Source organism: Macaca nemestrina, chromosome 3 (assembly GCF_043159975.1).
Source record: "Macaca nemestrina isolate mMacNem1 chromosome 3, mMacNem.hap1, whole genome shotgun sequence".
Taxonomy (NCBI): Eukaryota; Metazoa; Chordata; class Mammalia; order Primates; family Cercopithecidae; genus Macaca; species Macaca nemestrina.
Genome location: NC_092127.1, coordinates 141617926 through 141645278, shown reverse-complemented (window position 1 = coordinate 141645278; position 27353 = coordinate 141617926). Strand labels below are relative to the sequence as shown.

The 27353-nt window shown below is 36.4% G+C and overlaps 2 protein-coding genes across 9 annotated transcripts in view; one reads left to right on the top strand and one right to left on the bottom strand.

Annotated features, from left to right (window-relative positions):
- The window catches only part of LOC105477230 (progestin and adipoQ receptor family member 3), a 27355-nt gene extending 1270 nt beyond the window's left edge, over positions 1–26085 (top strand). Inside the window, exons 2-7 of one of the 6 annotated variants that reach the window (XM_011733632.2) lie at positions 2887–3049; positions 7786–7941; positions 11417–11614; positions 14170–14260; positions 20078–20197; positions 25900–26085. In XM_011733632.2, the coding sequence (XP_011731934.1) occupies positions 2887–3049; positions 7786–7941; positions 11417–11614; positions 14170–14260; positions 20078–20163 (694 nt within the window). In that variant the 3' untranslated portion in view covers positions 20164–20197; positions 25900–26085. Of the gene's footprint in view, positions 1–2886; positions 3050–7785; positions 7942–11416; positions 11615–14169; positions 14261–15028; positions 15560–15586; positions 15873–17309; positions 20017–20077; positions 20198–25899 lie in introns of those variants that run through there. The other 5 variants (XM_011733630.2, XM_011733634.2, XM_011733631.2 and 2 more) reach the window with 5 other exon arrangements.
- Positions 18157–27353, bottom strand: part of LOC105477229 (BMP2 inducible kinase) — a 146973-nt gene continuing 137776 nt past the window's right edge. For all 3 annotated transcript variants that reach the window (XM_011733629.3, XM_011733628.3, XM_071093549.1), the window contains one exon: positions 18157–27353. In XM_011733629.3, the coding sequence (XP_011731931.2) occupies positions 25930–27353 (1424 nt within the window). In that variant the 3' untranslated portion in view covers positions 18157–25929.

Below are 27353 nucleotides of genomic sequence, written 5' to 3'. Positions count from 1 at the left end.
AACCCTAGTGCCAGAATGTGGGCTGTTGAGTTGCTCAAGCGGCAGCCACATGTCTGATTCTTGATTTTTCCAGCATTATCTTTTCCTGTCCTTCTTTCCTTTTGTCCTGCCATGAAAGTGTTTCTGTGACTCATGGTCACAAGGTGACATCACTGTCATCCCTACTTGGCTTGAATGGATGGCCCTTAGGATTCACAACTTGAAGCGTAATTACCGTTTTCCTCCCCAATGCCTCCTGTTGCATGAGTAAATTACACAGCTGGGTTCTGCTGTGGATCTGGAGTTCCACAAGAATAGGGCAAGCAGTGAATTGCCTTAAATATTTTCTACCCAACTAGCAGTGGTCCTCTGCATTCTGATGTTAGGGTCCAAATCTCATGGAGTGGAAAATTAAGTATAGAGCATTAGCTCTTGAGCTATTGAGTTAAAGACTTTAGTATCCAGATCTGCCACTTAACAGTTCTGAGACCTGGAGCAAAAATGGAACCTCACTGAGCCTCATTTTACCCACATGTAAAAATGAGGGTAATCACAGTATCTGCTTCCAGAGGTAAAAAAGGATTCAATTAGATTCTGTGTGTGAAATGCTATACATGGCCTGGAACCTAATAAGCCCTCAATAAATGCTGATTGTTGTCATCACCAATGATTTTGAAGCTGAACAGATGATGATAATGAAGATGATTATTGATTTTAAAACTGAACAGAATATGAAGATGTGGTGCTGGACTCCTGTTAACTTCAATAAGGATGGCACCAGATTCGAAAGACAGAAGAAAAGACCCAAAGCCAGTAAACAAGACATAGGGTTTTACTAGGGTAATTTACAGAGAGGTCCAGTGGCAGTGACCTGAATGGGAGAACCTCTGCCGCCTGCAGAAAGCATGCAGTTTATATAGCATTTTACTTAACACCCTTCCGCCTGACGGTCTCCACCTGGTAATCTTCATTTACAAAACAAAAGGCCTCCATCCCATGTACAGTCAGCATTCCATGAGAAGGGACACGGGCTCAGATGTTCCTCATAGATAAGGAATCAGTCTAAGGGTTGGCCATGCTTGCAATTGTAAACACATTCAAGTGTGTTTTTCATATAGGGTCATTCTCAGGATATGCTTAAGTTACTGCTGTCAGGTGTGTCTACTGTGCAGGAGACACCTAACTTTTCGTACAGTAAGAGTAGATTCTTTATTAGAGGTGTTCTTGCTTTCCCACCAGCCTTAATTTCTCCAAGTTCAGCCTTTGCCCTCTCTCCTTTTGACTTTCAGGAGTGACTGGGACAGATTTTGGATGTAATCTGAGGAGGTTTTGTATGTCATAGCAGTTTTGCGAGTCCACTGTTAGCTGCAGGGAACATGGAGAGGTTGCGCCTCTCAGTTAAGTTAGTCAGGTTATACTGGATTTCACAAAAAGAAAAGTTCTGAAGTAATAAGCAGAGCATAGTATTGATTGTCAAAACAGTCTTGTAGTTATATGTTTCAAGCACATTCGTGCATCCCTTCCTCCAGTTATAAATAGTCTTTACACTTTGTACATGATAAAGCCTGAAATTCATGATCCAAGATTCATTTTATTCTTGATGATCATTTGATAGTTTTGACACCTTGCTATATACATCATGTATCTGGCCTTCACTGATTCAGAAATCCTTACTAGTAAGTGTTGACATATAACTAAATTTGTAGCAGTCACTGTGGTTCTTGCTTTTGCTTTTACAAGAAATGAACTTAAGAGAAGCAAAATAAATAGGAAATTCCATTTCTTATAAAAATGAGAACGTGAGAACCACAGTGACTGCTACAAATTTAGAATTATATGTCAATGTCAATATGTCAAGGATTTCTGAATCAGTGAAGACCAAAAACCTAAATTTAAGCAAAAATACTAGATTTTGCAGACAAATGCAAGAGTAGTATTTTAATCTTTAGTCATGATGTCACCTTTTAGTAAATAATCAGATGAGTCCTCTCCACATCTGGAGAACCATTTCCCAAAAGTAAGAAAGGAGCTGGAAGAAAGTTGCAGCAGCATCTAATGTGGCTCCATTACTGTGTCGATGAAGAAACTGAAGCCCGGAGAGGTTAAGTGACTTGTGTGGGGTGGGGACAGTGAGCTTCTTGACTCAAGGTGGTACACACTGTACCAACCTGTGCTGCCAAGACCAGTTAGCCCAGGGCATTTTGAAAGAGGGCACATAGTACCCACATTAAAAGTAAAGTCCAGTTGTTTCTGAAAATGAGAAACTTAAGCCACCTGGAAACTAGACTGGTTTTAAGACATCCACAGCAAAGTTGTTCTGGCATGCCTGTCTTAAAGAACCTTTCCAATGGATCAGTACATATTTATTTTGCTTCTGTTAAGTCCATTTAATTTTGCATTTGTATTTAATGAGCTCCAGGAAAGTATTCTAAGTTCATGCCTAACCTTGCACTGAGCAGGTTTTCAGATACGTATTATTGATAGAATATGCTAGCTAACATCCAGATTTCCTCTGCATGTTCATTCCTGAAGACCTTTAGTTTTTAGACTAATCTGAGCAAGGCATTGTGAACAGTGGGGTTATAAAGACGAATGGTACTGACCATTAGGGAGTTGATAGGCTGGAAGATGAGATGGAATTTGTATGTAAATCTCTTAATACAGAGAAGGAAATGGTAAGTATGATAATAGAGGTGAGCACCCAAAAAACTATGGTCCCAAGATTGTTGGCAATGTGGAAAAACTTAGAATAATTTGATTAGATAATATATCAAATTTAGAAAGGTACAGGTGGGGTAAGAGCTTTGGAGCAAGTATTAGGTAACACCTCAAAATTGTCCCTAACCTTTGAATGTGACAGTAAGTTGACCAATGTGAATCTCAGTTGCATGTATGTTTATTTTCCAGTTTGTTTATTTTATCTAATGAGACAGTAAACATCTGGAGTCATTTGCTGGGTTTCTTTCTCTTCTTCACCCTGGGAATATATGACATGACATCTGTGTTACCTTCAGCAAGTGCGTCCAGAGAAGATTTTGTAATTTGTTCTATTTGTCTTTTCTGCTTCCAGGTAAGTCATTTCACAAATACTGCTATTGGTAAAGAGAACTTTTTGTCAGGCAGGCTTGGTCAGGTGACCTTACCTCGGACCTACCACTTGCTTTAAAGAGCCCTGGAATGGCATGTTGGTCAGCTTATTGATTTTCATAACATAAACACCAAATAGTCTGTTCTTATGAGAGTATGTTTGAAATCCATTAAATTACAAAGATGGAGAAAAATTTGTTTCTCTCCTCTTCTTTTTGGGCACCTCTGCTTTAAGATTAATTAAAAAAGTAGGAAGCTTTGATTGCATTCTATTAGCTGGCTGAAATATAACACTAGTGTCTACTTAAAACTTGTTGGGGAAGATTTCTCATCTCTTTCCTGTTTGCATCTGTGATTTTTGTATTTGTTATTTCCATACTATATTTTACTGTCCTGTTTTGCTGGTATTGATTTTTTGCTCTGTTGCTTTAATGTTAATTTATTTTGAACTCACTGGCCTGGCTTCAAATACTTTCAGTTTATTTTCCTCTCTACCTCCTATATTTGTTAGTTCCATAGCACTGGCATTTTTCAAGAACCTGTAAAAATGTCTTTAAAAGTTACATTTAGTAGATTTCAAACAGATAATTTTGAAACAGAAAACAAATGTGGGCTATAGTTCTATTGACATTTAAAACAATTTTTTCTGCTTCAGAGAATATAGAAAAACATAAAAATAAAAAGAAAAACTTATTATCACCCTTTCTCATGACAGACACAGACTAGCTATTCCCTGCAGTTAGCCTGTTGCTGCTGAGTTTGAGAGGTGAACCTCATAACTCAGCTGCACAAATGTCGCTTTCGTTGTGTATCATTTTATTTCAGAGTGTCATCGCTTTACTCAAGTTTAAACTTTGGACTTAAATGGCCAAGAAACACAGCAAAACAAATCTCTCTTCCCCTTTTTTATTAATTCCAATTTTTGGAATAATATTTTAATTTTCTTTGAGGGAAAGCATAACCTATTTCTGTTATTAGAAAATTATTTTTCCTTCAAATATTTTTTAAAAATATACTCTTTCTGAGGTTTAATTTTTGCCCTGATTTCAGCCAAAATGTCCCTTACAATCCATAACCAATTTTGTAATGTAAATGAATCAATTTCTTTTTAAATTTTTAGGTGCATCTCAGTATAGATTAACATGCTCTTAATAATCATTAAGTAAAAACTGGCTTCTATTCTTGTTAGTTATGTGCATATTATCTACTTTGAGAATCCCTGCTCTTTTCCTTTATGCTGAGGCCTATTCTTTATGCCTTCACCACCTGCCACAGCTGATGTTAGTTCAGAGAATGTGTATTAATTTCAGTATTGACGTAAGAAGACAATACATTGCAAAACTAAAAGGATAAATAATTACAACAATTTCCAATAAAGAAATAGAGCCAAAGTATTACCATGACTTGCCCAGGATTATTCAGCAGGGCAGTAAAATCCTGTTCTCCTAATTGCTAGTGCAATGATCATTGTTACAATATATGCTGTACAACTTACTCAAGACAGATGAGCACATCTTCCCTACTTGAAAAGACCACTTCTTATCAAATTATAACTTGTTCACCTGAGTTTTTCAGATTCTTAGGGTCAGTGGACAGTGTAGTAAACCATAAATATATTTATTAATATTGATTTACATTTAATATTAAAAGACGATTTACATTTAATATTAAAAGACATAACATTTTTCTCACTCCTATGCTTCTATATGCTTTAGTGCTTTCCTCGCAATCAGATTAATAGAGTACATTCTGAACAGTAGAATGTAATTCAGGGGCTTTGAACCTTCCAGGGTATTTGTATTTTGGAGAAGAATGTCAGAATACAATAATGCCTTTTGCTAGATTTGATCCATTTACATTCAGTTAACAAATATTTGTTGAATGCATCCTATATACATCCAGATACTATGCTAGTATCTGAACAGTGCTGAACAGAACCAACCTGGTAGAAAGGTCAAGCCACTTGTAGGCGTGCAGAAGAGACAGTGAGGTGGCATTTAAGCAGGAAAAAAGAAGCAAGACTCACTTTCTTAGCACTTTCTGGACTTGCAGGTACTGGTTTTTGTGGTTGAAACCTAGGAAAATGGAGAAAGATAAGGCTGGAGAGATTGGCAGGGATCAAATCATTAGGTATTTTCTTATCATGCCAAGGAGCTTCGATGTGGGATGTAACACTGTAATTATCTGTCTACCTTGATGGAGTGAGATACTCCATAGAAGGAAACTTTCCATTATAACTGAAACATACCCAATTTCCCAGATTATCTTTCAGTCCATTTTTAAAGGAGCTCTAGGAATAACATATTCCTTCTTAAACAGGGCATACTAGGTATGGGTTAACTTTAAAATCTGGGGTTTTCTGTTAACACTCTTTTACTTTTCCCTTAGATACCATAGTTTTCTTTTTCCTCTTTTTATTTTCTTTTTCACAATGAAGTGAGCTTTATTTTTGTTTCTAATTATTACTACAAGATATAATCATGTAGAAATTTAGGCAAACAGAAGTTTATGGAAGAAAACGTCACTTGAAATTCCACTTTTCAGAGGTAACTACATTGGACATTTGCGTTAAACAATGAGTTTAACCCAAATGTGTATGTTTGTGTATGCATAGCTACCTTGCACCTGCCTACCTGCCTGCTCACTTACCTGTCTACCTACTTCCAAGCTACAGTCATCCCTGCTTGCTATTTTGCGACCTGCTCTTGTGTCATTCAACATTGTGGCAATGGGATGTTTCCCCATCAGTGAGAAATATACGCTTTTATGCTCTCCTGATTTATGGTGCTTAATCTCAAGGATAATCTGAGAAAACAAATAACCAGGCTTCTTAGAGTTACGTTTAAATAACGAACTTAGAGTTAGTTACTGGTTGGTTGCTTAGTAACCAAAAAGCTATCGACTATTAAGGATTTTAGACAATTGATGAAGCAATGAAGTTGTGACAAAGTACATTGTTACTGAATATTGATATTGAGTCTATAGTAACTAGATTTGTTTAATGACCAGAATATAAAATATTAATAGCTGGATGACCATGTTACTGCCTTAGCAATTGCTTACAAAATGTTTATCGGTTGTACCTACTTTATATTGTTTGTTTGTCCCATTGCCTGCACCCCACTGTCACTGTCTCAGTACGTGCTCTCCAGGGCTATTCCTATAACCTCCTGTTTCAGCCCTTCTAGTCCACACCTCTGTAAGGGGGCACTTAAAATTTTCAGGCATATCATATTATACCCATAATATTGAAGTTAAAACCCATTAATGTGTAGGACATGTCATAATCATATTATAAAGAATATGATGCTTTTCCTTAATCTCTGCCCCCCAGCCGTAAATATGTGCACACCTTTTTTTATGTCCTTGGTGAATGCCAGCCCAACTTTTAAAATCCGCCTCAGGTGAACAGCCCTTCTCTGATGCTCTTTTCTTCCCACCAGTCCCACCCTCCAAATGCACATGTACCTTCACAGAGTCAATATCCTCCCACCTTTTCCAATTATGCTCTGTACTGAAGTACAGTAGGATTTGCTACTGTACTATTCAGTGATTCTGTATCACCTCCAATGTATGACACACGGCAGGTGCTTGATGGCTGAAAGGCATTCTGCCATAGACACCTCATCATCAGAGCAGCTGATTGAATCAGATTAGCTTTACTCCCAGTTTGGCAACCATATAAAGTTAGCAAGTCATGATTGTTTTTTAAATTATTGTTTTTTTTGAGACAGGGTCTCACTGTCACCCAAGCTGGAGCATAGTGGGGCAGTCATGGCTCACTGCAGCCTCGATCTCCCAAGCTTAAGTAATCCTCCTGCCTTAGCCTCCCAAGTAGCTGGGACCACAGGTGCATGCCACCATGCCTAGCTAATTTTGTTTGTTTGTTTGTCGTAGAAATGAGGTCCTCCTATGTTGCCCAGGCTGGTCTCGAACTCCTGTGCTCAAGCAATCCTCACACCATGGCCTCTCAAAGTGCTGGGATTACAGGCATGAGCCACTACTACACCAGCCTGTTTTTTCTTGAAGGCAGTAAAGCTGTGTTTACCTTAGAAATTAAAAGTAAACTCTATACAGTGAATCTCATACAGACATGAAAATTCTTAACTGAAAAAAAAAGCCAATTGTGGAACAGAATGCATAGTGTGATTTCATTTAATTTTAAAATGTGTGTGTGTGTGTGTATATATATATATATATATAATGAGTGCATGTGTACAGACTAATATATCACAGGTATTTGACATATGTATTCAAAATATCTGGAAAGACACATTAAAAATGTTATCACTGGCTACCTCTGGGGAATAGATTAAGAGTGGCTTATATTTATGTTCTTTGATTTTTTTAGGGATATGTATTGCTTCTATAGTAAATACTCTTTAAAAACAAATTCATGGATCAAAATAAGCCTCAGATGATAGTTTTAAAACATTCGCATTGTATAACTTTCCCATTACTGTGCTATTTATTTATAATTTTCATTTTTTAATGTAGTTATTTTAAATTTTCTCATTATTATCTCCATATTACCCATGAGGAAATTGAGGCTTTAGAGTAATGACATGGCTCGCTCTACTGTAAGGCACAGAGCTAGAATCCAAGCCCATAAATGTTTGAATTGAAAACCTAGCCTTTTAACTATTTCCCTGAACATCATGCATAAGTTGCTTTAGTTTCTTTAGTCACTTTGTTAAGATTTGTTTTTATTTTTCACAGGTCTGTATGCTCTGCTCTGTGGGCTATCATCTTTTTTCCTGCCATCGGTCAGAAAAAACATGTCGAAGATGGATGGCATTAGATTATGCAGGAATTTCTATTGGAATACTGGGCTGCTATGTCTCAGGAGTATTTTACGCATTTTATTGTAATAACGTAAGTAGATTGAAACATTTTACATTCTACCTTTCGTATAGGTCTTGGGTTTTCTTGCCTTGGTTCTTTTGAACTTCTTAATAAGTACATAATTAACTTATAGAATAAGTAGAAGAGTTTCGTATAAGCATAAACTTATTTTTCAAAATGGCCCTGTCATCTCTAACATCTATTATCAGTTCTATACTTATTTTACTAATTTTTTATTGGAAAATATATATACAGTTATTTTCTGAAACTTAATGTAGACATTAAATTATTAATGTTTTCACTAAATCTATATGGCTGCATGGTTCCTCAAATATTCACATTATTTATCTTTTATTTGTGTGTTTATAGAACTGAAGTTAAAATTCACACTTGTTAAAATTATGAGGTTGGTTACTGCTTTCCATTTCTTTTTTCTCCTCTCAGTGAAAAAAAAAAAAAAAAAAAAAAAAAAACAGGAAAATGTGTCTGCATTTATTAGCCCATATTCTTCTCTAAAATATGTTTTCCTGTCTTCAGTCTTATGTTTGGGGTAGGCTTGTAAGACAGACCAGATAGGAGTGAGTGTCTTTAACAAATGTGAGATGTGTCTTTTCTGAGTTCTGGATCAACTCTGCTTTCTGTCCCTAAGTACACACAAAAGTCAGTTTTTGCCTTGTGCAAAGCAGCATTTGCAACACTGTAATCAGATAATACAGCACCTGACCTAAAAATATTGGCCAACCAAACCTTATGGAGTGAACCCTAAGTTATCACCTCATGTTCCAGCCAAGAAGACAAACTGAATGTTCCCATGGGGTCAGTACATCTCAAGTTCTCCCTTTCAGAAAGTCCCCTTCCACCCTACTTTGTTTTCTTCCTGTTTTTCTACCATACTCTTGTTTTTTCTTTTGCCCGTTTAGTTACCTCCCTTTCAGAACCAAAACTGAGCTTCTCCCTCAGGAGCAGTATACCTACTAGTTATTTCTAGTCCTAATCACAAAGAATAGAGCCTGTCCTGCCCAAGGCCCACCATGTAACAGGTGCTCTAAGGCAGGTATCTGCAGGTGCCCTACATATCTGGGGGTCACCAACCCCCAGAACCTGTCCGTGGCCTGTTAGGAACCAGCCCATGCAGCAGGAGGTAAGCAGTGGGCTGGTGAGCCAGGGAAGTTTCATATGTGTTTACAGCCACTCCCCATGGCTCGCATTATCACCTGAGCTCTGCCTTCTGTCAGATCAGCAGCAGCATTAGATTCTCGTAGCAGCACAAACCCTATTGTGAACTGCACATGCAAAGGATTTAGGTTGTGCAATCTAATGCTTGATGATCTGTCACTGTCTCCCATCACCCCCAGATGGGGACTGTCTAGTTGCAGGAAAACAAGCCCAGGGCTCCCAGTGATTCTACATTATGGTGAGTTGTATAATTATTATATATTACAATGTAGTAATAATAGAAATAAAGTGCACAATAAATGTAATGCACTTGAATTATCCTGAAACCATCTCTGCCTGCCTCCCCGCACCACGATCCACGGAAAAATCATCTTCCACAAAACCAGTCCCTGGTGCCAGAAAGGTTGGGGACCACTCTGAGGCACAGTCCTCAGCCTTCACTTATTGGGAAGATTGGCCACAGTGTGGAATTTCTCAGATTGCTTGGGATTTTTCAGTAGGACCTTTGTCTCTACACAATGACAGAGAAGACTGTCAACATATCTGGTGTCAAAATTAGTGAAGAGAAAAATCATAAATTTGACTTGAATACGTAAGAACATTATTAATTGTAGCTGCTTAAACGTGAGCCATTTGCTTTTTAGGCCTAATCACTTTGGAACACAAGCACATAATTAAATATATATGCAGGTAACCTTGTTGTAAATTGACTTGATTTTAGCTCTGCCCAGCTTTCATAACTTAACCATTTTGCATGAAACGGTTTATATGTTTTTAAAAAATTAGAGCATACTGATAACCAGGTGCTTGTGAGTACAACCGTGTAATATCTGAATTCTTTTGCTTATTTTATTCTGTATTTCTCTGAAACTGTTTTCCTTTATCTCTTGCTAAACATCAAAGTGAGATACTTTTTGTAAATCTCTTACCAGAAAAACTAAAAGTCCAAGATAGATTAAACAGATAAGGGAACTACTGGAGCTGATACAGTCAGTCCATGATCATTGAAAAATTGCTTTCTTCCATCTGGTTTCTAATCATTTTCAAATACTCAGTTGCTGTAGACCTATAAAAGACTCGTTTTACCTTTTAAGGAACACAGCTGCTTTCAGAATGAGATTGAAAACTGTGGACCCTAGATCCAGTAGAATGTACTTCTGGGCACACACTTAAACAAACAATCTGACATTTGATTTCAGGAAGTTAATAGCCCCAAAAAAGTCCTTGGTGCCCAGATTAAGAACTCTTGTCTTATGTGACTTTTGACTTTAAGACCAGCTAAGTGCTTATTTAAATACCTACATATCTCATAAGCCCTTCAAACCTAAGCTAAGTGTGTGCTCTCTCATGCCCCTGTTCTCTTCCCCCATCACACACACAGCAAACCTGGATCATCTTTGTTCATTTGCTTCATTAATAGAAGCCATTTATGTGGCCTTTCGGGCTAAAAACAGTCAAGCTTTCCTCTACTGCCCTCTCACACATCCAGTCAGCCATTAAGACTTAAGCTTATTTCAAAAATGCCTCCTAAATCTGGCGCTCACATCTACTTTATTCAACAGGAGTCCAAGCCCCCACTCTCTCTTTGAATAAACTAAACTAATATCTTTCTAGCTGGTTTCCTGTCACCTATTTTCTACACTGATGTCAGAGTTGTCTTTCCAATAAGTCAGTTTGAAAAACAGCTGTGTCATCCTATTCTTAAAGAATTCTGCTGTTCCTCCAATGCCAGTGTGGTGAAGTTCAAAACATTTAGCCTAACAGTATGCCTTTTCAGCCTTTCTTCTCAAAACTTCCTGCTGCGTTTGCTGTTCTCTTTCCTCACGAGCTCTGTCTTCCCACAAAATCTTAGATGTCATCTCCTCTATGAAGCATTTTTTAGCTACCCCAAGTAAAGTTAATTGTTCCCTCTTCTGTGGTTCTGCAGTGTTCTGTTCCTCAGTTACAGTATCTACCATAAGATTATAATCATTTGTTGACATGTCTGCCCCTCCCATAGTCTGTGAGCTCACTGCTGGGAGAGTTCATGTCATAGTCATCTTTGCTTTTATAGGACTTGAACTGTGCATGGCATGTAATAGGTAATCAGAAAATGCTATTGTGTGAATAAATGTAGTCTTTTACCAGCTCACTTTGGAATTTGGTTTGTCATTGTGACCAACCTAAAAGTTGTATGGAACATATTTTTTAAGGAAGGGAGATAATCTGAATTTGAAATGCAAATACCAAGTAAATAGAGTTTGGAATTTGTAGTGTAAAAGCCAAAATTACTTTTTCAGTTCCCTTATTGTTAATAACAGAATTAAACTGTGATTTCCTTTCATTCTAGTACTGGCGTCAGGTATACTTGATCACAGTGCTTGCTATGATCCTGGCAGTGTTCTTTGCGCAGATTCATCCCAATTACCTCACGCAGCAATGGCAAAGGCTCCGTTCTATCATCTTTTGTTCTGTTTCGGGATATGGAGTGATTCCTACTCTTCACTGGGTTTGGCTCAATGGAGGAATTGGTGCTCCTATTGTACAGGTAGGTTGAGTGTAGTTGATATTTTTCTCTTTTTTTTTTTTTTTTTGCCTTTCAATCTTACTCTTTGTGGGTAAAGTAGTATAATCAAGCCAAGTGGGTGGATGTTTGTCATTTGAGAACATATTTGTAATTGCATATTGATGCCATAATTTTCACAGCCATATAAATAAGCATACCTTGCAGAAGTTGAGGTAAAATCTGAATACTGTTTTTCTCTGAGTTGTCTTTCTGTAAAAAAATACATTATTATTCTCTGTTACCCGTAGTATATAAATACTCAAGTCCTTATTTGTGGAGGAGGACTCCAAAGTTTCTAGCTTTGTCTGCTGGATCAGTGATAATGCCAATGATAACACAAGTATAGAAATAGGAGCAGCTGATCTTTAGGGGGTGAAGGGAAGTTGGGAAGGATTTTATGTTGGACCCGATGAGTTTGGGGTACCCAAAGGTAGAGATAGGATCTGGGATTTTAGCTAGAGTTTGACACTGGCAATAAAGATTTGGAAATCATCATTGTATTGGTAGCTGGAGCCAGGGAAGCATGTTCAATCCACTGACGACAATATATTGAGAAATAAAAGCTCTTTGTTAGAATCAGGTGTTATGGGGGAACAGTTGATGTGCATTTGGAAGAGTCTCAGTGAGCACTCAGGATTCTTGAGAAAAGGATTTGAAATAAGACTTACATTCTTAGAGATCATTGTAAAAATGCTCTATGTATGCACTAGAGAGTAAACTTGAGAATTTTTAATACAAGTAAATACGCCAAGAAATCTGACAGAAATCACATATACTCGTTGCAATGGTACCTTTTTCTAGAATGTGTGACTTTAAGGGTGGGTTTTATTCAAAAGAATCAGATTTTATTAGAAGAGGAGAGACCATTAGTAGGCCTACATTTATTTGCATGAAGTTGGCAACAGCATAGTGGAAAACAGTTGGGTGTACAGCTGAAAAGAAAGGAAGTTCTGTGACAGAGTCAATTGAGTGATATAATGTGGCCACTTGGCCAATTTGAGGACAAGGGTAATGATGTCTTCATACATTAGGATATTGGGAGAAAGGTGAGACAGTAGTGATGAGGGACATCAGTAATCCTCCTATCTGTGAAAACATCTTTCTGACAATTTTGATTCCCTTATAATAAGAAAATGGAATGGGGAACTGCCACTGTAGATAAATTCCAACTGGAATAATTGTTGACATAGAAGTGACCAAAATTTTTGGATGTGATAAACACATTCCTTTTAAGCTTATAATGACAAAAAGAATAAGACCCTAATGGGTCTAATAGTCAGTGAATTTTAGAGAAGTTAAGGGAAAAAAAGGGATTTTTTTTTTTTTTTTTTTTGTATTCAGAAATCTTAAAACGGAAAGATGGCTTAGATAATAGTTTTCAAAGATGGAATCCTAATATGATCACAGATCATTCCAGTGAGGAAGCAAAGGGAAACTTTCACAGAATTGTTTGATAAGCTCTAATTTTTAAAAAGATGGAAAGACGGGCACTTTAACAAAGATAAAAAGTTTTGGAAGGGTTAATCTTGGGAGGCAGGATCAAATTGTGTTCTAGAATGTTTGAGAAATCTGAGGTTGATTAATCTGAAAAATATAGGAGTTCGGGAGGGTTATGATGATTCTCATATTTGAAGAGGAAGGAGAAATTTGTCTTTATTTTTTATTTCTTTGAAACAGAGTCTCTCTATTGCCTTCAAACTCCTTGGCTAAAGCAGCCGTCGCACCTCAGCCTCCTAAGTAGTTAGGTCTATAGGCATGCACCACCATGCCCAGCTAAAAAAAAAAAAAAAAATTTGTAGAGAGAGGGGTCTTACTATGTTGCCCAGGCTAGTTTTGAACTCCTGTCCTCAGCTAATTAAAAAAAAAAAAAAAATTAGAGGGAGGGGTCTTACTGTGTTGCTCAGGCTAGTTTTGAACTCCTGTCCTCAAGCGATCCTTCTGCCAAAGCCTCCCAAAGTGGTGGGATTACAGGCATAGGCCATGCACCCAGCCTGTCCTTATTAAATGAGTTCTTGGTAAATTAAGTTTATAACCAGTATTAGGAACAGTATGTATAAGGATAGCTTGCGGGCCAGGAAAGTCTTTTCAATACTGTGTCAGCAGTGAGACAAAGTGCTTCATATAGTAGTATTCAAGAGGACCATTTATCTGGGATATTGGAACAGATTTCTGTCTTGGGGAGACCCCTTAGGTCTTTTCCAGCCATAAGTTCCTGTTCTTCAGTGTCTTTGCTTATTTACCTGCCAACTCTATTTCCATATGCATTCTACCCATATACCTATGTTGCAGATGGAGTTGGGTGCCCTTAGGAACTTCAGCATGTTAAAGCTCCAACCCCTTTAGGAGCCTGACCATTAGAGCACTCTCTGTGCTCCATTCTTGCAGACTGCTTCCTGCATATGAGAACAAGTTTCATTATTGGAGACAGTCTGCAAAACAATTCAGATTTAACAATCTTAAATCCAACTATTAGATTCGTAATAAATCTGGAGTTCAGTAACAGGAAGATCTGTAAAAAAACATGTTTTGCTTTTCAGGACTTTGCACCCCGTGTAATTGTGATGTATATGATTGCTCTTCTTGCTTTCCTATTCTACATTTCCAAAGTCCCAGAGCGGTACTTTCCAGGTAGGTGTCTCTTTTATAGCAGTTTTGTATTGTTATCCTAAATATATGCCCAAGGTGTATGCATCACAGCATCAAAACTTAGTTTCATTTTTTAATACTATTGATTATGGAAATGATTCCTCTCTTTCCAAACGTTACCTAAAACTTTCAAAGGGCTTTCATAACTTCTCCTTTCATCCTGACCATGTGAGTTGAGTCCAGTAGGTGGAGTTGTCACTGTTTTGTGGTTATGAACTAGTGACAAAGCTGACATTAGACTTTTGAGTCTTCTGACTCCCAACCACTATTTCTTTTAAAAAGTAGAACACCGTCAACTACCATTTACTTCTTTATATGCCAGCTGGTTGTTTAAAAGTAATTTATATATGCAGAGATATATAAAGCAAGAAATAAGAAGCAAAGGACAGTAAGAAAAAGATACTGAAAAGAAGTGAGGTGTAGGATCACTTCACAATATGTACATCAAAGGGGTCTATAAAAAAGATAAAGGTAACAAACCTGGCTTTAGGCTTCCTGGCACCCAGCACTAGGAAGAAAATAGTGAAAGTTAAGAGTCTTTATGTTTCCAGAAAAAGATAGTGAAAATAAGTGAGGTGTAGGATCACTTCACAATATGTACATCAAAAGGGTCTATAAAATAGATAATGGTGACAAAGCTGGCTTTAGGCTTCCTGGCACCCAGCACTAGGAAGAAAATAGTGAAAGTTAAGAGTCTTTGTGTTTCCAAGATACACAAGCCAATAGATTTTTTTGTTCTTCATTCCAAAGAAAATATTTTCAGATGGAAAATAAGAGGACACTGGGTGGAGTGAACAACAGTCTCCAAAACCTGTATTTGCTTGTTTGAGAACTTTAGCTCTGGAGTCAGACTGCTTGGGTTCAAGACCCACATCAACCACTTTCTAGTTACGTGAGCTAAGTAAGTTACTTAAGCGCTCTCAGCTCCAGTTTCCTATCTAAAACATGGAAATACTTTTTTCCGCCCCCCTGGGGTTATGGTAAGGAGTAGATGAAAAAATGCATATAACACAGTTTAATGAGGATTAGATGAGAAAATGCACATATCATGTAACCAGGTTTCTAGCAATTAGTAGGGACTGAATAAATGACAGCAGTTATTACTATGTCCCCCAGCCCTGGTCTTATAAATGAAATATGTGGTTTAGTGAGAGACAGAGTGACGCAAATCCAGGTAAGTTTTGGCATGGGTCAGAAATAACATTTAGAGTGCATAAAACTGATGTTTTTTTCAGTTTGGAGAGCTAAAAGTCAGGGAGCAGTTTAAATCTAAACTGCAAATTTATCCCCTCTTCTTCCTGGGTTAAGAATCACTTCAACGGTGAATCAGAGAAGGGATTGTCCCACTCATCACGTGTGTTGGGGAAGAAGAAAGGGTGAGAAACCCTGGCCTAAACAATGCATCCCATGGATCCTCAGGCATTCCTCTGTGTACTTGGTTTTTCACCACTGAGCTTTAAACAAGAACGGAAATACAGGGGAAAACCTGAGTTGTAAACAGGAGGATTTGGGAACAGATCTAGGACATGCCACTGAATTGAAGACCACCCGTCTTCCAGGCAGGGCCAGAATTTCCCTCAGAAAACAATTCTGGTAAAACATATTTTTGTATCACTTTATTAATAATTCTTTTTAAAATTCTATATTTTCTTTATAATAGATAAGTAGAACACCAAACCATGAAAATTCTCTATGTGATTATGACCATAGTGGGTTTTAGGCCTTAAAATATTCAGATCAGGAGTTACCAGTCGTTTAATATAGAACATCTATAAACAATCAAACTCGTTGTAACTTAACCTTCCCCAAGACATACTTGACATAAAATGTGCCCTATGTAGCAGAACATGTTGAGTTCGGGTACATGAGAGCAGTGGAGATACAGAAACTAAAAAATTAGAAGTCTTTACAGTGAAAAGTGATAGTCTCAAATGTTCATGTACAAATGCCTTAGAAACTATCTCTGGCAAGTCCTCATGTATGAGCTGGCCACTGGGAAATAAAATAAATTTTAACCTAAAAGTTCATTCAGCTCAGGTCGAATGTTTAAAAATGTATACACAATACAATGGCATTTGATGGGTCCAAGGATCCCCAAGGTGTGTGGATAAAATTGAGTGGATCTCTGATAGTTGTATTAGATAATCAATATTTGCTGTATTTTGTTTTTTAAAAAATGAGTCTGTAGGCTTCACTAGACTGTCAAAAGAGTCCATGGTACAAAAAAGGCTAAGAATCTTGTTGACATACACTTTAAAATCTATGTACTGTACTGATTGGTAAGAAAAAAGAGAGGTTAGAGAATATTTACATTATATGACCATAGAAGTACCATGAGTATGTTATTTACATTGAAATTATTATAGCTCTGTATTTTGTTATTTGCTAAGAGAGATCAAGAAGTTTTCCATATGTTAATTGTTTAATCTTCTTAGAATTTAACATTTGACCACAAAGAGATTAAATTGTTCTCTGAAGTTGTATATGAAATAACCTTAGTTAATTAAGCCATTACTAATTACATCCTGCAGATTATTCCATTAGTTAGAGAGCACAGGATTCAGGTCAGCACTTTTTCTTTGCACGCCTGCTTGAAATAAAAAGTGCTTCTAGTAGGTTTATATCTAAACCCAACAGTATATCTGCTTCTCGCAGATTTATACCTAAATCACCCCATGATTTTTAACATCTAGTTTCTTTTGCCTCTCTCAATAATTTGTTGTTGTTGTTCGTTCTGCCAGATGTGAGACATGGGAGGCATAAGGTCAAATTCCTGAAATTAAGTTAGATTTTGAAAACACACTTGGAAGAGCATTTCTGAAGTTTACCTGTGTACTTAATAAATAAAACCTTAAAATTAGACCCAAATATGAATTGATCCATTTTTAAAAACGTTTGGATCTCCAGTTAGTCTCTAGGCACTCTGAGACTATGAAAATTTTTCTGCTAAACTATACTTCCAAGAAATATATTTTTCCTTTAATGTCAACATATTGAAATCAATATTATTTTTTTTCTACCTTCTTTCCAGGACAACTAAACTACCTCGGATCAAGCCACCAAATATGGCATATCCTTGCAGTAGTGATGTTATATTGGTGGCATCAGTCAACAGTGTATGTCATGCAGTACAGACATAGCAAGCCTTGTCCTGACTATGTTTCACATTTGTGAATTAGGTATGGCCACCTGGTGAATTCAGTTGTTAAGCAATATATAATGGGGAATTGTATACCCCACTATTTCTAAAATTCCCATTCGTTTTCCCTTTTTCCTCTTTGAGTAGCGCTTTATAAAAATGGGGGAAAAAAGTATACTTAAGGATCTGTAGTAATAGCTGCTTTACAAAACCCTTAAAACTACTAATTTGCTGCTTGTACAGAAAGTGAAAATTAGTTGGCAATCATAAGAAATATCTGAATAACAATGATGAATGGGAAACTAGTGTTGAAATAGGATTCATTTTACTTAGCACCAGCTTAATTTCCTTAGGAAGGGCTCATCTCCATTAGAAAATGGAGTCATCCTATGTGCTTAACTATTTTCAGTAAATTACCAAGTTTAAGTGCCTAATCAAGTCAAGGGTTGTTTCGGCCTATGCTTAATGCAAGCTAGGATAGTGATTTTAAATAATCACTAGCTTTTAAGTACATGATTTGTGAGAAACTGGCACTTCAGAGATTATATCCTTTAGCTATAGGTTCTTCTCTCCCTAAGAACATTAGATATTTTAGTTTTCCAGAACAAAAGCTTTAAACTTCTCCTGCAAGTTGAGAGAAGGTTTGAGAAGAGGAAAAGAACATGTCATTTTCTATCAGATAAGAATCACATTAGAAACTAAGTACAGGATTAGACAAATTATGTGATCAAACAACATAGTCATTAGCCACCTAAACATTTTAATTCCAGATATTAATTCCATATAATAACTGAATTCTTGTGAGTGGATTACAGCAGGTTTTTGATCCCAAAATTCCAGAGCTTTCAACTCTCTGAATTTTTAGTCCTGAATATCCAGTGATGGGGGTTCCCAGCTTTATGGGTGCTACTTTCAAGGCCATAGAATCTAGATGGCCCTGTCTTGACCCTGAAATGAACCTTAAGCCTTAGAACAACGTCATGCAGATACCCCATTTGATAATACGCTTATTCACCTGTGCTCTAGTCCTTGGTTTCTGCATGTGTTAGCATTGCATTGATAACTCAGAATCTTGATAAACACTTAATATTTGGACCTGAAGCATTAAACTTTCTCTTTATTGTATATACTTAAAAAAATAGATCTCACTGCCCTATCATACATTGTAGCCCTCTTATTCTTTGGTCTTTCATATGCATTAAATCCCTTAAAGCAGACATTCATAAAAACTTACATTGTTTATTGGAATATAAAATATTACCCAAGTTTCTTAATGAGTTGACATGAGCTGTTTTAAATATTGGTGTATTTTCAGAACAGCAAAATTACTGAATATCAGAAAAAAATGTTAATTGATGATGAAGCTTATTCCCAAAATGCCTTTTGTACATATGATATTTGGAAAGTCACTTTAATGTGCCTCAGTTAATACATCAGTGAAATGTTGTGTTTCTTTTCCAGTGTAGTGTTTTTGGAATATAAATTCCCCATGCTAGTATCTCAGCAAAGAGAATTTCCCCCCAGGAGGCTCAGTAAAGGAATACCATGTCTTACCCATCGTGATGATGGAACCCTGCTTTGAAAATGGCTATTTTACCTTATAAGGTTAAAATTTGGATCCATATGTTAAGTGATAGAAGATTTTGGTGCAACAGTAGTAGGATATATTTCTCCTAGAACATCCCTTATTGGCTTACATGATTTTATTGCCTTTAAATAGATATTTTGTCATTTTGGCCAAACAAAAGACACTGAGTAGTTATACTTAAGTTAAAAATGAGAGGAAAGTCATTATTTTAGGTGTGGAGCCATTTTTATTAGAAAATTTTGTCAAAATAAAAAAAATTGAATCATTTCAATTTTTGCAATCCCTGTATTAGTATATGAATTAATACTTGCCATCTGAATTAATACATAAAAAGAGCATACTGTGTTTTTAAATCAGTGTTTCTTTGAATTTAAAGGGTGTACAGGTCTTTCTGTAGGAAAATTGTTCCGTGTAAACATTTCAACTTTTTATGAAAATGTTAAATATTGTAAGAAAGTTATCCTCTCATTTTTTCACTGCTTTGATGTATTTATTATAAAGTAGGGAATGAATGAATGAATGTGGATTGCTGTCAACTAGAAACACTTCTGTATGTCAGTCAGCATTTAATGACCACCTACTGTGTGCACAGCACTACTGGTAAAATTTTGAAGACATTGTTAACATTAAAAAATATTTTAAAGTTGTCTACAAATCTGAGCCTTGTAATGATGTATATTTATTTTTGTTTTTATAGATTAAAATAAGATTAAAATATACTATCCAGTTACAGTACTAAAAAAGACTGGTTTTAATTTTACCAATGTGTGAACTATAAAAGCTTTTGCCTACAGATTTTACAAGTACATTTTAAAATTATCTATGGCTGTTTTAAATTGTCTCGCAATTTATATGGTTGTGGTTAACTCATTTAAGAAACAATTATCTTTCTATATTAAGCCATTTTCAAATAGCAAGACAGTGCTTGTCTTTTTTTGTTATTACACTAACTGCAATTCAGTAAGCTGCATGACAAAATATGTATTATGTAAATAAACCGGGTTTACTAAATATTTTTAAGTGCTGCTTGTCATTCTTTGTAATACATAACAGCTTTAAAATCATATTTTAGAATCAGGAACGAAGATTCAGGGAATGTCTGTCACATCTTATGGCATCCCACCTGGACAGAATATCCGATTTGAAGATTGTGATTGACTGCCATAAAACTATACAACTCTCCATTTGGCAGGTACCTACTAGATAATACTTTGCCCTGTATTAAATGTCAAGGGGCAAAGCGTATTCCTCTGAATTCCTGCTAGTTGCTTTGCTGCATTAGGTCCCTGTCTACTCTAAATCATCATTCCTGGGAATTCTACCTCTGCCCAAGTGTGTAAAGAATCAGCTCACCTATTAGAGAAGGGGTAGAAATACCTTCTATGTGTATTATCACAAAAACTGTGTTTACACTGAAGAGGTGTAAATACGGTCCTCTGAGATCTTGTACCAGAATTCCCAGGTAGTGTAATGAGATAATGATCCAGAACTGAAACTACCCTTAAGAAAACATTTTTGGAAGGGAGAGGTAAATAGCAGTAGGGGGTTTCCTGTGAAAAATTAACCTCCATCCTCAAGAGAGCTGAAATGAACAGCCGCCAAGGTTCTAGTCCTGCTCTATGAAATCTGAGATCAAAATACTACCTAACATGCATGTAATCTCAGTTGTGGCAACCATTTGAACTATCTTAATATGTAACACCAAACGTTCAAGCTTTCAATATGAGAATATTAACTACATGTTACATGTGATGCTTGAGCTGGGCTTCCTTAAAAAGGTATTCATTATCCAAAATAAACAGCTCAAATTGCAGCATATATTCATCTCAAATAAGTTAACTATAACTGAATTTGAACAGGAACACTGCAAACTATTCTTTGTTAATAGAACTTTTCTGATCATTTGTGTTATTTTGCTGCTTTGTACCATTCATTAAAAAGATACAAAGCCCCCTTTTTCACACAACTTCAAAAAAAGTTCATTCATAAAAATAAGATGAACCGTTCCACAGGCTACCAATCTAAAGACTCCAGTTTGTGGAATAATACATAGTATGATAACCTTGATGCCAAACTTAGTCCGTCAATCCAATCAACAGGTTTTCTCTTTAATGTGTCATAGCCTCTCTTCTGATATAATTGAGGATTACAATGTTATTTAACCAAATAACCAATATTAATTCAACCAAAGATGTTACCAGGTTTTAAGGATTTTTAAAAATTTATAATGTGGAAGCTACAAAACAAGTTATTCAGAAGGCATTACAGAATAGTTTTTGCCTACTGTCATCACTCTGAGTATCAGTAATTACGACTCACTGAAAAAGTCGTTCTGTTAAGTGTTCTTGTAGCAAAAACTCTTTAAGTCAAATGGGTTTTCTTACCTAAATTGTAAACTGTGAGCTCCTTAAGAATAGGGATCTAATCTTACAAACTTTTCTATTCCACTAGCTGCTACATAATAGGTCCTTAATGTTTGTGGTGTGAATGAAATAACTGAATTTGAATAGAAGTTTACATTCAAAAGTCGTAATAAGACAAATAATGAAAAACTCCAAAGTCACTGATTATAAAGAATATGCAATCCATTTGGGATTTATTGCATTTAAAGAAAACAGATTAAAACACGTATGATAAATAGAGTAAGAAAATAACTTTAAATTTCAAACAAAATATAGTGAATCAGGGACAGAATTCAGTCAAAAAGAATAAGCAATGTAAAGGCAATAAAGTAATAAAATCAGTTAGTGCTTAATTAGATATGGCAGGGGGAAGGGGATGGCAGGGGGAGACTGAGTCTATCTCATAACTGTTTCCCAGCGATATTTGAGGACTGAAGTTACTTCAGCAAGTATGTTTTGTAACAAGTAGAAATACAATAAAGATGTAAATCTGATTTATTTAAAGGTTAAAGTTATTTGCTTAGTGGTACATAAAAGGCTTCAGAAAATTCAAGTTTAACAAAAAATGGAAGTGTAATCAAAGAAAGTGCACTTAAAGCTGTTTGCCAGCAATTAAAAAGTAGCTTCTATACAGCTTCTATTAGATGACTTTTCAATCACAAAAAGAGCACAGTCATAAAAACAATTCTTTCAAAAGTAGCACTATAAATTTTAAAATAAAACAAAAATAACCCCAAATCATGACCCTTTGCATTATCATCTACCTTATTCTCTTAGTAGCTTTTGTAAACCCTCACTAGGAGTGAATGTTCTCTTAGATATGATTGTGGTTGCAATTCCATTTTTTAAAAATTCACATTAACTCCACAGTAGAGAGATGTGACATGCATGTGTGTACATATTTTTATCTTAATATATAAAACACCACTGAGTATAAAAGTTCTCAAACTATTCATCATTTATGGTATTCTCACAGTAGATATGTCATCTCATTCTCACAGTAGACTGTCAACTCAATAATTGGACCTAAAATAACAAGTTTGCTAAAAAGAAAAAAATGAGAGAAAAAAGTTTACTGCACATTCTAAATATATTAAAAACAAATGTACCCAAGCTCCTCAAAACTAGTGATATTAATACACTTGTACCTTCTAACAGTGCTTACGTGAAGTACCAAAACCTAAAATAAACCAAGCAGAGTAGCTGACTTGTAACAAAACCGCTCTGCCTGGTGAACTTCAGCAGAGAAGAGTGGGCTCCACCTTAGATTTTCCACCAGCAAGAGAACAACAGTCTATCACTCTTAAACAATAGACAGGGTAGGAATGAAAGTTGTGTCTATTTGCAAATCCAGATAATGTCATAACTATGCGCAACACATACACAGGGATTGGGGTAAGGGAAAATAATTACACTCCTGAATAAATGTTCTAGTCAGTTAAATTTTCATCCAGCCTACAACCTTTCCTCCTCCACCTAATATACTTACCATGCAATTTTTGTGTCTTAGCAGATACATTCTTCAATGCCATAAAAAGCTGATCTTTTTAATACTAACATTTTACTGACGTGATAATATTAAAATAAGCAAATGGTCCACTTTTTAAAGGATTATTCAAAATCAACAAGCATTATTAAAGCTGTTAGGAAACAACTTTGGCCTCAGATTTTTGCTAGCTTCATAATAATTTACTTCTCTTAGTGATGTTCAAGTATAACAGGTTTAGTTATAACTACATCCTAAAGAAGCACAGGGGACACCCAAATATTAGGGGAAAAAACCCATATGTGTGTGTGTGTGTGTATTTGCTTAGTGGTAAATATAAATATATATATATAACCTTTCTTACTTCCTTAAACCAGAATTGAACCATCCCATAATAGAGCCAAACTTTTACTGAGTGCTCTGTGCCAGGTACTGTGTTAAGCACTTTCACATACCTTGGGAGCTTTATTCTCATAATTCTCACAAGGGAATAACCTGAGCATCAGCTGTGTGGAGTGACCTACACCTTGACCATGATTCTGGGGGATGATGAATGAAAATGCAAAATATAAATCTATACTCCTTAGGAAAATGCCTCTACTACAACACAAAGGAATCTCTCCATTTATATCCTGTTGAACCCCCAATTGAATCCTGTATCTTTTCTCTGAGCTACAATCTTGAAAGAAGAAAGTCACTGTGCTGTGTTATAACATTAAGAATGTAAATATTTTAAGTTGTCAGAGTTGTTTCCTCAGAATTTATAAGCCAAAAGGTCTACATCTGTGTCGGAATCATTTAAAATTATTCAGTGTATTGAAAAGCAATTAAAACTCTAGGTATTTCATGTTTACATCTGAAGGAGACCACATTAGTTCATCCTCTACCCCTTTTCTAAATGATGAAACTCATGAGGTCTAGCAGAGACCAAGGACTAATACAATCAAGAAGCATATTGTGTACACCTCAACAGATTTTCATTTAAAAAAACTGTTTGATACAAACCTACTGTAGTTCATGAATTTACTATGTGTAATCATCAACTCTTCACTTTTAAAAGAAAGTATCACTTGAATCTATTTTGTAAAGTTTTTAAACATCTACTTGAGCATTTGCATTAGCAATATTAATCAACCTGAGAATCAGAAGAAAAAAAAAAGGTGCGAACACATTTGCCTTTGGCACGAGGACAAGTAATTGGTGCAGTCCAGCTCTAAAAGTACAACTCTAAATAATAATGTAATGCTTGGTCTGCCTCTGCTACATTGTGATTCACATATTGCTTCCCTATCCACAAATTTGTATTTGATTTAGCATATAAAAGAAGGGAAAAAGCAATAAAAAGACAAATAAGTGGTTTAGTTACATATACTTTGCTTCTTTCCAAGTTCAGAACTGTGAAAAGAGGCAAATAGCTTATCCCATTGGGGCACTATAATTAAGAGATTCCTAATAAAATTACTCATAAAATATACTTTAATTGGGTTCGAAGAGAGTTAATTTAAAATATAAAAATCAAAGAGAGTGCCAGTTGATGAGTGTCCACTCCTTTCTGTAAATAGCATTAACTGTTCTAGAAACTTCCAAATGTTAATCTGATAGCACAGCACAATTATAACTTAAAATAGTTACAGACACAGGAAGCACAGATACTATATTCACATTAATTCACATATGTAATCTCTATCATTAAATGATTTCTATAAAATCTCAAGTTTCTAATTAGGATTTGTGGTGTAAAAAAAAAGGCAAATTGGTAGCTGGGTTCTCTTCAGTAAAGACACAATCAACTAGCAGAGTTAAGATGCTAGTCCACCTTATATGCATTTTAAGATCTGGTGTATTAGTGCAGAGGTACTTGCAGCAGGATGCATGAATCCTGCCTTTATATAAGGCTTTGTGGGTGTCACCGTTCTGTGCACTTTATTAAATCTACTCCACCCCCCAAACCTAATAAAAATAATTGTTGCTTATGATTTGGGGAATATTTGGTGAAGTTGCTAATAAAGTACATTATTAAATGCAACATGATTTCACATTGTAAATGTCTTGAAAATTCAGTTTCCGCTACATTATTTTCTTATAAAATTTTTATATAACCCTTGTCCTCACTCCAATTTTTCCAATAATCTGCTTTATTACGGCCATGACAAAAGTTTGGGGCAAGAAGCCATTCATAAAGTGTTTCTAAAGTAGTGAACATTTTCTATTCTATATCATTTTTTCTTCTTATAATTTCTTTGCAAATGTCAGGTGTTTCTCATATTTTTGTTCTAGGCTTCTATGCGATAGTCCATTTTTTAAGTTCTGTTTTAATTGACAAAAATTATATTTATCATGTATAACATTGCTTTGAAATATGTAAATTGTGGAATAGTTAAATTGCGCTAATTAACTACACATTATTTCATATGCTTATCATTAGATATTCCATATTAATGGCACTTGTTTTTAAAAATGAAACAGAGTTTTAGGCACAATAGTCAGTTACTTCTGGCTCTGCTTTGTGGAGAAAGGTGTATGGACTGAAATCTCTGCACTCTCCAGATAATTACTTTCTAATGCTTTAAGATAATTAGACTGTTTTTAACTGTCTGGAAATTAGAAGAGACCTTAAAAAAATTCACAAGTGTAACTAGTGTATGTACAAATAACCCTAATTTTAGGGATATGCACACAAAAATGACATTCTGATATCAAAAATAAGTTTTACTGTCCCTTCTCAGTGGCTACACACCTGGAAAGGTGCCATGTGCTTTCACTGGAAGTACCACACTTGCATTTCTGTATTGTGATGTCAGTAGCAGAAACCCTTCGTTAGAGCTTGCAGTTTAGCTCCCTTTCTCCTGAAGAGGCATCACGTTCCTACACTGCAGAGATACTTCATTTTTCTATTTGGTTTATTTAGAAATCACCTATTCTGATTGATCTTTAAGAATGAATGATATAAAGAGCTACCAAATTTTCTTTCAAATTCATAAAACTATTCATACTTTCTTGAAACAGGAGTTAATGCCAAGAATCCATCAGAAGTATCTACTGTTTAGAAGGAAATGGAGCAGCACCAAATGGGTCCAATTCGACTGGTTGGGACTGTTGGGACTGATGTGGAGTGATGCTTTGCACCACAAGTTCTGTAAAGGGCACGGCACCAAAATCATCCATTTTCAATACATCTGCACTATGGAATGACCCATGTAGTGAATTTTGTCTTGGCCGCCCTGGCAGGACAGTATTGTGATCAGCACGGATGTCGCTCAGGCCCTGATGTGGAGGGTGCCATGACAGGTCTGCAGAATGGAACGGTTTGGCACCGAAGGGGTCCAACAGGCTCTCCTCAGGTTGTAAGACATTGCCCCTATCTTTCCCATCAGTCAGTGCAACACTGATGTTCTCCTTGGAGTCTGAGATGGTTAAAAATTCATTGCTACTTTGAGAGTCTCGGCGGCCCACTTTTTTGTGCCTGCGAGCCCTCTCTGGAGTGCGGTAGGTGGGCTTCAAAGTCTTCTTTGTGCTAGTTGGCGTGCCATGATGCCGCTTCCCATTGCTTTTGGACATATCCTGCTTTGTGCGCCTTTGGCGAGAGGACAGTTTCTGTAAGCTGCGCTGTTTGACTTTTTGCTGCTGGCTCCCCGTTATTTCATCAAAGGGCACAAGCCCAAAAAGGTCCTCGTTGCTTTCACTTTTACTTGTTGATGTGAGGAAGGGTTGAAATGGAGTGGAGCCAAATACATCTACACTTTTGGGATAACCAGGGATAGTATGTGCCTCAGGCCCCCCGGCATGGCATTCTTGGACATTCACCTTCTTGCTAAAAGGCGCCTTTGTGAATACATCAAATTCCTCCTGCTCGAGTCCTGCAGCAGGAAACCTGTGTTGAGGGAGGTTCTTTTCATTCTTTTCTTGCTGGGGCTGTTGAGCACGCACTGCAAAGAAGGGGACAGCGCCAAATACATCGAACTCCTGTTTGGGAGTCTCCACCTCAACATCAGAGGATAATTGGGCTGAGGTGAGGAGTATTGTATTAAGATCTTGGGTTGGTCCACTGCCAGATTTGTCTCTGTAGACAGAGCTCATGTCACTGTACTTTGCTTTAGCCTGCTCATAATCAGAATCAGAGCTATGTTTCTCCTCTTCTTCCTCATCTTCAGAATCCATGAGGAGAGGCCTGTGACCCAGATTTTCTGGTTCAGTATCATCATCATTAAAATCTCCTTGTTCCCCCTGAAGAACTTCTTCATCATCTTGCTCTTCCTCTTCACTGCTCTTAGGAGAAGGGGGATCTGATTCAAAATCACTTTCAGATTCATCATTCCCTTTTTGCACTTGACCCTGTACTGAGGTTTTCTTTCCAGTCCGCTGATCTTTAGATGCTGGACTTGTTTTGCCGTTCTTGAGAGCGTTTGCAGTGCCATTTTCTTGATTTATAGATGAACGTTCAGCTTTCTTTTCAGGAGAAC